The sequence below is a fragment of the Hippocampus bargibanti genome, linkage group LG05 (genome assembly GCF_051943395.1).
Source record: "Hippocampus bargibanti isolate YZ-2025 linkage group LG05, ASM5194339v1, whole genome shotgun sequence".
NCBI classification, from domain to species: Eukaryota; Metazoa; Chordata; class Actinopteri; order Syngnathiformes; family Syngnathidae; genus Hippocampus; species Hippocampus bargibanti.
The window spans coordinates 29,158,875-29,167,137 of NC_142738.1; the positions used below are offsets into that span (position 1 = coordinate 29,158,875).

The 8,263-nt window shown below is 43.1% G+C and overlaps 1 protein-coding gene across 2 annotated transcripts in view; it reads left to right on the top strand.

The window, feature by feature from the left end:
• Nucleotides 1-2,265, top strand: part of LOC148898426 (5-hydroxyisourate hydrolase-like) — a 31,873-nt gene extending 29,608 nt beyond the window's left edge. Inside the window, exons 3-4 of one of the 2 annotated variants that reach the window (XM_088997643.1) lie at nt 1,601-1,736; nt 1,998-2,265. In XM_088997643.1, coding sequence (XP_088853769.1) covers nt 1,601-1,736; nt 1,998-2,087 — 226 coding nt within the window. In that variant the 3' untranslated portion in view covers nt 2,088-2,265. The remainder of the gene's footprint in view (nt 1-1,600; nt 1,737-1,997) is intronic. The other variant, XM_088997641.1, reaches the window with a different exon arrangement.
• Nucleotides 2,266-8,263: the final 5,998 nt, after the last annotated feature.

Consider the following 8,263-nt stretch of genomic DNA (forward strand, 5'->3'; position numbering starts at 1 on the left):
GTAATTTACAGTCAAAATTTTTTATCTAAGGCTTTTGGAATATTCACGCCCAAATATCTGATCCTCTCTGAGTCCCATTTCAGGTCGACTTCATCTCTTGTCACCTTGCTCGAAGAAAAATTAAATGACAATATTTGAGTTTTATAGGTGTTAAGTTTGTATCCTGAGAATCCTCCATATACCCTGATGGTCGAGAACCGTTCCGGGAGAGAGGTAGATGGTTTTCCCAAATATATTAATATATCATCCGCAAATAGGGCTACTTTGTAGGTATCTTGTCCAACGGTTATACCCTCGATCTCTTCTTTTTGTCTTATCCATTATCTTATCCATATTTGCTTTTTTATGTATTCATCTATGCTATTTATTTATTTATGTATTAATTCATTTATGTATTTATTTATTTGGCTTTGTTATCTATCCACCTATGATATTTATTTATTTATTTATTTACAGTGGTACCTCGGTTCTCGACCATAATTCATTCCAGGACCCTGTTCGAAAAGCGATTTTTTTTCGAACAACTTGCGAGTTGACAGCAGAGGGGGGGCTGCCTCTCCCGGCCATTCTCCACCCGCTGTCATTCTCTGATCACGGACACGGGGCATATATACGGTTCGCGATCACCTCGCCAATGACGGATGATTGACTCAACTCGCCACCGTACCTGGACTCTTCCTTCGATGCGCGAGTGTATCCAGTCCGTGGTATTTTCCCTGCGTCCCGTAAATTGATGTCATCTTCCGGGATTGCGTCATTTTGCCCCCTCGTGTGCCATTTGCTTTTTGGTGTAGTAAGCGGGTCGGATCACCCCCTGCCTTCTTACTCGCTGTGGTTTCTTTTATTTGTGAATAAACATCCTGCTTGGTTAGTACGTGTCTGCTTTGGGATCCCAAACATTCCACTACGTTCCGACGAGTCAGCTGCCATCACTCTCGCTCGGAACGTGACAGCTACGGATGACTCGGCTACAGGATGTTCTTTTCTCTTAAAATATCTATCCAATGACACTTGCTCTCACTCCCACAGCAACATTACTAGATTTCACAGCCTCCTTATTCTTTAATATCGTACTGATCGTAGATTTCGCCATGCTGTATTCCCTCGCCAGATCAGACACTCGCACACCTCCTTCATATTTTGCGATTATTTCTTTCTTAAATGCAATAGTTGTACGCACTACTTTTCTTTTGTCACTTTAAGCATCACTTACTTTCTTTGGAGGCATGATTAGGGGCTAAAACTCTTCGTACACCTATATTAAACGCTAGAGCAAAACGCAGCACGTCCGCTAGCGACAACAGTTGGTCACGAACAGAGCGATACACCCGTGCGCCGCTCAGCTCCCCACCCTCGCGTACGCACTCACGCGTATTGGCGTTCGAACACCGATTGATGTTCGAACGCCGAAGCAAGAATATCTCGAATATTTTGTTCGAACACCGATTTGTTCGAACAGTGAGACGTTCGAGAACCGAGGTACCACTGTATTTATTTATTTATTTATTTATTTATTTATTTATTCACCTATGTTACTCATCCATTTATTTGTTTGTCTGTTTGTTTGTTTGTTTGTTTATGGGCGATGTTGCATCTTCAGGATGACCGACGAAGATGGCAGCTGCCTAGGTCTAATCAGCCGGGAAGCCTTCCTGCCAGGAATGTACAAGTTGCGGTTTGAGACCGGCTCGTACTGGACCAGCCTAGAACGCGACTCCTTCTATCCCTACGCTGAGGTCACTTTTTCCACACGCTCCTAATTTTCCATTTTGAATAATGTTAGATATTAAGGAGAGACTTTCCATATTGTCCTATTTTGGTGAGCTAAGGGTGAGCTAAGGTCAAATATGTGTTTATCAAATGAATATTGTATCTATGCTTGTCTGTGACTGTGAAGTGTCATTGAGAGCTTTGGAAGGCGCTTGAAAGAAAAGGTATTATTATTAAAATTATTATTATTAATCATAAATCTTTGCTTTCATGTGTGTGAACTATAGGTGGTCTTCACCGTCACGGATTCAACACAAACCATCCACCTTCCGCTGCTCATGAGCTGCTTCTCCTACAGCACCTACATGGGAAGTTGAGGATTACTTTTAAAATAAACAGGCGCTTTGCATCATTCACAAATGAAGTTTATAAAATGTAAATTTAAATTATGATCTTATTTTCTTGCATAATTATTAACAGTACCTTACATTGCAGGGATGAGAAGGTTTCTTCAGCTGTCATCTGTACTTTTTTGAAGGTGTCGGACGTTTTGCCTCCTATCCAAGAGGCTTCGTCAGCGAACGAAGCCTCTTGGATAGGAGGCGAAACGTCCGACACCTTCAAAAAAGTACAGATGACGGCTGAAGAAACCTTCTCATCGATGGACCACTCCTGTACGACTGAGAGCTTACACAGACTTACATTGCAGGAGTTTCTGAAAAATTACAAAGAGTACTTTGGCAACACAAAATTCCTACTTATTTCAAACCGATAAACACTTTAAGGCAAAAATTAGTGCATCCAAAGAGTAATGTAGTTTATTCAATACATTGTAAGAATGAAAATTCTAAAGACCAATACAATGGGGACACTAAACAAATTATCAAAAAAAGACTTTATCAACATCGCAGGGATAATACTAGTGGGCCTCAATCGGCAGTACATATGCACCTGCTTAGGCAACATAGGGTAGGCGACATTAGTAATGCTGATGAGGTGATACCGGAGGGAGTGGGGCAATCAGGGCAGTCGTTAGTCAGGAATGTAGGAACAATCGGTGGGGCCGCAGGGAGTGGTCACCTGCTCCCCCCAACCTGAGAGTATATATGGCGCCCGAGTAGGCACCCGTCAGCAAGTGCTCTCATGAGCCTTGCTTTTTTTGGTTGTTTTTGTCTTGTTTTGTGTTTTCTTTTGTCACTTTGTGCACAAAGTGACAAATGGATAAGGATTGTTTTTCAGCATTTTTGACCAGGACATTCATCGAGGAGGAGACTGCTGAGCGTTTGCGCCTTTTCGGCAGCATGAATATGCCAGTACTGTTTTTGAATGGGAGGAATGTCGGTGCCATTCGACTGCCATCGCTGGACAGCTTTGGGGCGATCGTGCTTTTTTTGCGCCTGTAATGGGCAGCATCTTCACAGCCCCGCTTTGTTCAGTGGAAAGGTCGGTGCTGTTGGACAGTATGCGGCTGAATGGATGCATGGCTTGAGGAGCCCGCGATAAGAAGAAAGGAGTGTCAGCGCAGAGCGCCGATGCGTATGTGGAACTGTTGCGGCTTGGAATGGAAGCAGATTTATGTGGGACAGGCGATGTGAGACAATCTCTTTTCGTCAATGGATGCTATAGCTGCGTGTTTGCTTTCAACATTTAGCTTGTAGTCGACGTGCACGTTCCACCATGATGTCCCTGATCCACTGGTGGAAAGACGCTTTGATCCTCTCCTCTTTCATGTAGAACTGCTTCATGTCATCACAAAGAGGGTACAGCAAGTCCTGAAGAATGAATCTCTGTGTCTTTGTTTTGTCATATTGTATTTGTGCTGTCACATATTTGTTTTGTTTTTTTGACTTCAAGACGGCGCCGCGAGAGTGGCTGCCTTTCCAGCAGCTCATGTATTTTGTTTTTCTACTTTCATTCCTTTCATCACTTTGCTGCTGTGAAATGTAAATTTATCCACTGTGAGACTAATAAAGGCAAATCCGAATCCAATAATACAGTAAGATGTAAACGTTGCAGTTTCCCTGTTGTGTTATGTACATGCCCACTGTACTGTATATGAATGCAATCGTTTTTTTGCAACAATGTTTCTTGTTTTGTAAGGTTACAACGTTGAAGCTGAGCGTGATGATTTTGAAAATTACTGTACATTCCATACTGTGTATTAAAGGACAACCGATGTCACTTTTTATTCAAATGCAAAACACCACTAAAAATTACTTCACGCCAAGACGTCTTTCTTGTTACACATCCAGTTATGAATATGATTCAAATACACTGTAGGTCTGAAGAGGAAAGCATACATGTTTGCAAACGATTAAAGAATTATATGTGCCATGAGGCAACATTGGGGGAACATCTCTCACCCCAAAAAAAAGCCACACAAAATGGCGAGCTCATATGGCCAGCTCCGTTTCTTATATGCCGCTTGGATGCCCTCTTTTGGCGTTATATCGATATCGGATATATCGATAGTCCCGGTTATATCGATATTTTTTCGGACTCCCTTGAATGAGACTTTACTGTATATATATCTCATCTCATCTCATCTCATTTTCCGTACCGCTTATTCCTCATTAGGGTCGCGGGGGTTGCTGGAGCCTATCTCAGCTGTCTTCAGGCACGAGGCGGGGGACACCCTGAATTGGTTGCCAGCCAATCGCAGGGCACACAAAGACCTACAACAGTCACTCTCACACTCACACCTAGGGACAATTTGGAGTGGTCAATCTGCCTGCCATGCATGTTTTTGGAGTGTGGGAGGAAACCGGAGGACCCGGAGAAATCCCACGCGGGTCCGGGGAGAACATGCAAACTCCACACAGGGAGGCCGGACCGGGACGCGAACCGGCGACCTCTGCAGCCGGTGTGCTAACCACTCGACTACCGGGCCGCCTGTATATATATATATATATATATATAGTAAAGTCTCGTTATATCGATATTCAAGGGAGTCCGAAAAAATATCGATATAACCGGGACTATCGATATATCCGACCCTGTTTGCATGTAATTTTCTCTGTGCGTGCATAGAAATAGTATCGATATAACCGGGACTATCGATATATCCGATATCGATATAACGAGACTTTACTGTATATATATATATATATATATATATATACAGTTAAGACACTTAGATTGTATCCTCATTTTGTGTAATGCTGTAATACTGAGCTGACCTGGCAACCCAGCCACTACGCGACATCATGCGACTTGACACCGATAAAGGCCAGTTTATGTGTATGTTTTTGACTTCTCGTACGACGATGAGCGCAGCGGCTGCCCTCTGTGCTCTGGCACATAAATATCCTAATTGTATGATCTAAACAAGAGGACCATCTCGACTCTATTCTCCCAAATGCATTGCGAAAGCGCTGAAGATCTCAACAGGTTATGGGCCCAGGAGACGTTTGGGAGATAAAGTGAAGCCAGAAGTGTATCCAGACTTGAAAGAGCGGTGAGCAAACGAGGCTATCGCTAACCGGCTAAACAGCAGTCAAGATGGATCAAGGAAGGGCAAGCAGGCACCTTTGACTGGCATTCGACGGAGATGAAGATAAGTACGAGATATGGGAAACAAAAATGCTCGGACATTTTCATTTATTGGGACTAAAGAAGACCGTGCTAAGCGAGCCGGCGACAAGTTCCGAAATGGCTACGGATGCAGAGTAAAATGCAGATGCGTACGCCGAATTGATAAATATGCTTGATGACAAGAGCCTCTCACTAATAATGAGAGATGCACCTGATGATGGAAGAAAGTCTTTGAAGATATTGAGAGAATATTATGCCGAGAAAGGAAAACCACGGATAATAAATCTGTACACCACGCTCACGTCGCTTAAAAAGAGGAACGAGGAAAGTGTTACAGACTGTATCATCAAAGCCGAAACCGCCATCACAGCACTCCGAAATGCAGGTGAAACTTTGGGAGATGGACTACTTGTTGCCATGGTATTAAAAGGACTACCAGCAAGTTTCAAGCCATTTGCAATCCATGGAGCGCATTCAAATGATGAAATCAAGTTTGCAGATTACAAGACGAAGCTACGGAGTTTTGAAGCCACTGAGAAAATGAACACTGAGTCAGGGGACAGTGTGATGAAGACACAAGGTCAGAGTGGACGACAAACCACCAAAACCAACACCCGTGACCAGTACAGTGATGACACAAGCATAGTGTGTTTCAAGTGTGGGATCAGAATCAGAATCAGAAAAACCTTTATTCGTCCCACAATGGGGAAATTTGCAGAGGCCACAAAGCAAAAGAATGTCGATAGAAGACATGGTGCAGTCATTGAAAAAGCAAGACACACAAAGACGCAACGTGCAGGCGTAAGAACAAGGACAGACGAGATGATGCCAGTAAATCGTCAGAAGATGGCGACACCGACAACATGCTCAAGATGAGGGACAGCAAGACCAGATCCAGGGAGCAGTTGGGTCGCAACATCCGAGAAAGAGGATTGATGGTGGACACGGGAGCCACTTCGCATATCATCACCGACGTGACCATGTTCAAGGATTTAGACAGCATGTTCAGATTGGAAAGACAACGAGTGGAGTTGGCGGACGGCACACAAAGCGGCGGAGTCGCACAGAAAAGGGGAGATGCTGGGGTCTCTTTGATTGACATCAAAGGACAAAGACATAAAGCAACGCTGAAAGACGCTTTATACATTCCTTCATACCCCCAAGACATTTTGTCTGTAAAGAAGGCGACCTTTAACGTAGCAACAGTGTTATTTAAAGAAGGCAAAAATGCACTGATTACAAAAGGTGGGACAAAATATGAAATACATGTGTATGGAAAGTTGTACTATTTACATATTGAGAAAGAGACGCAGACAAATGAAACAGATGAAAACACATATTATGGCATGAGATTAAGGCCTAAGACTAGTGAGGTATTTCAGAAGCCTAATAAGAGAGCCCAAGAGTCATGTATACAAGACATGGATGCACGCGAAAGTGCAGTCACAGAGATTAGGCCAAATGAACATAACCTCACACAACAAAGTGACACAAATGATGAACCTGAAAATAGAAGGTATCTACTAGAGAAAGAAAGAAACCTAGTCACTTTGATGATTTTGTGATTGAGTATAGCGATAATAATGAGGCACACATCACAGTGGACTACTGTTACAGAGCTGTGTGTGGTGTTCCGCGAACATATACAGAGGCTATGAGATCAACTTATTCACAAGAATGGGCAAAAGCCATGGATGAGGAAATGCCACCATTAAATGAGAACAACACATTTACTGTAACAACCCTACCAGCGGGCAAGAAAACTGGGGGGGGGGGGGGGTAAATGGGTATATGTTATCAAACGTGATGTAGATGGTAGAGATAAATACAAAGCACGATTTGTAGCAAAGGGCAAGAGCCAGGTGGAAAACATAGACGATGGAGAGACGTTTTCACCAACAGCCAATCAAACAAGTATAAGAGTGGTGCTTCAAAAAGCAGCTCTGGAAAATGGAGAAAAGGATGATGGTCTAGTTTACAAACTAGAAAAATCACTTTACGGTTTAAAACAATCTGGCCTAAACGGGAACACGGTCTTACATGATTATTTAACCGATAATGAGTATAAGCAAAACCCAGGTGATTATTGTATGTATGCCAAAGAGTCAAGAAGTGATAAGGTGATCAAAATCATACGGGACGGTGATGTCATTATTGATGACTACCAATATGCAAAAACAATTGTATTTGCGAGTTTACACCCATTGTTTTTGGAAGTGGAAATGTGTAAGACAGAGGTCACATTGTTCTATGTATCTTGGTTTACATTACAGCAAACTGAGTATAAGTGGGGGTGTTAAGAAACTCATTTTGTGTAATGCTGTAATACTGAGCTGATCTGGCAACCCAGCCACTACGCGACATCACGTGACTTGACAGCGATAAAAGCCAGTTTATGTGTATGTTTTTGACTTCTCGTACGACGATGACCGCAGCGGCTGCTCTCTGTGGTCTGGCAAATAAATATCCTACTTGTATGATCTAAACAAGAGGACCAACTCGACTCTTTATTCTCCCAAATGCATCGCGAAAACGCTGAAGATCTCAACACACACACACACACACATATATATATATATATATATATATATATATATATATATATAGTTTATATCGATATATCGGTCACGCCATTGGTCGACTTGGTCACCTGTCTTGGTTACGTGAGCAGCTCTCCCGAGCAGACGCCATTTTCAGACGGCAGCTCGTGTGTATCAGACGGCTGCTCGTGTGTCTTCAACAATGGACTGTTTTGGATGCCATCAGAGCATTTTCCAAAGCGTGGAGCACGGTGTCCGAAAACACCATCAAGAACTGCTTCCGTCACTGCAAATTTGAAAATCCAGGGTGCAGTGAGGAAACATCTGCAGCTAACGAAGAGGATGACGACAACATTCCTCTTGCAGTGTTGGCTGAAAAGCTAAAAGTCGCCGACATTGCATCGTATGTCGCAGTCGACAAAGACATTGCGACATTCCCAAGCTCATCAGATGCGGATATCGCAGCGGAGGTCAAAGCC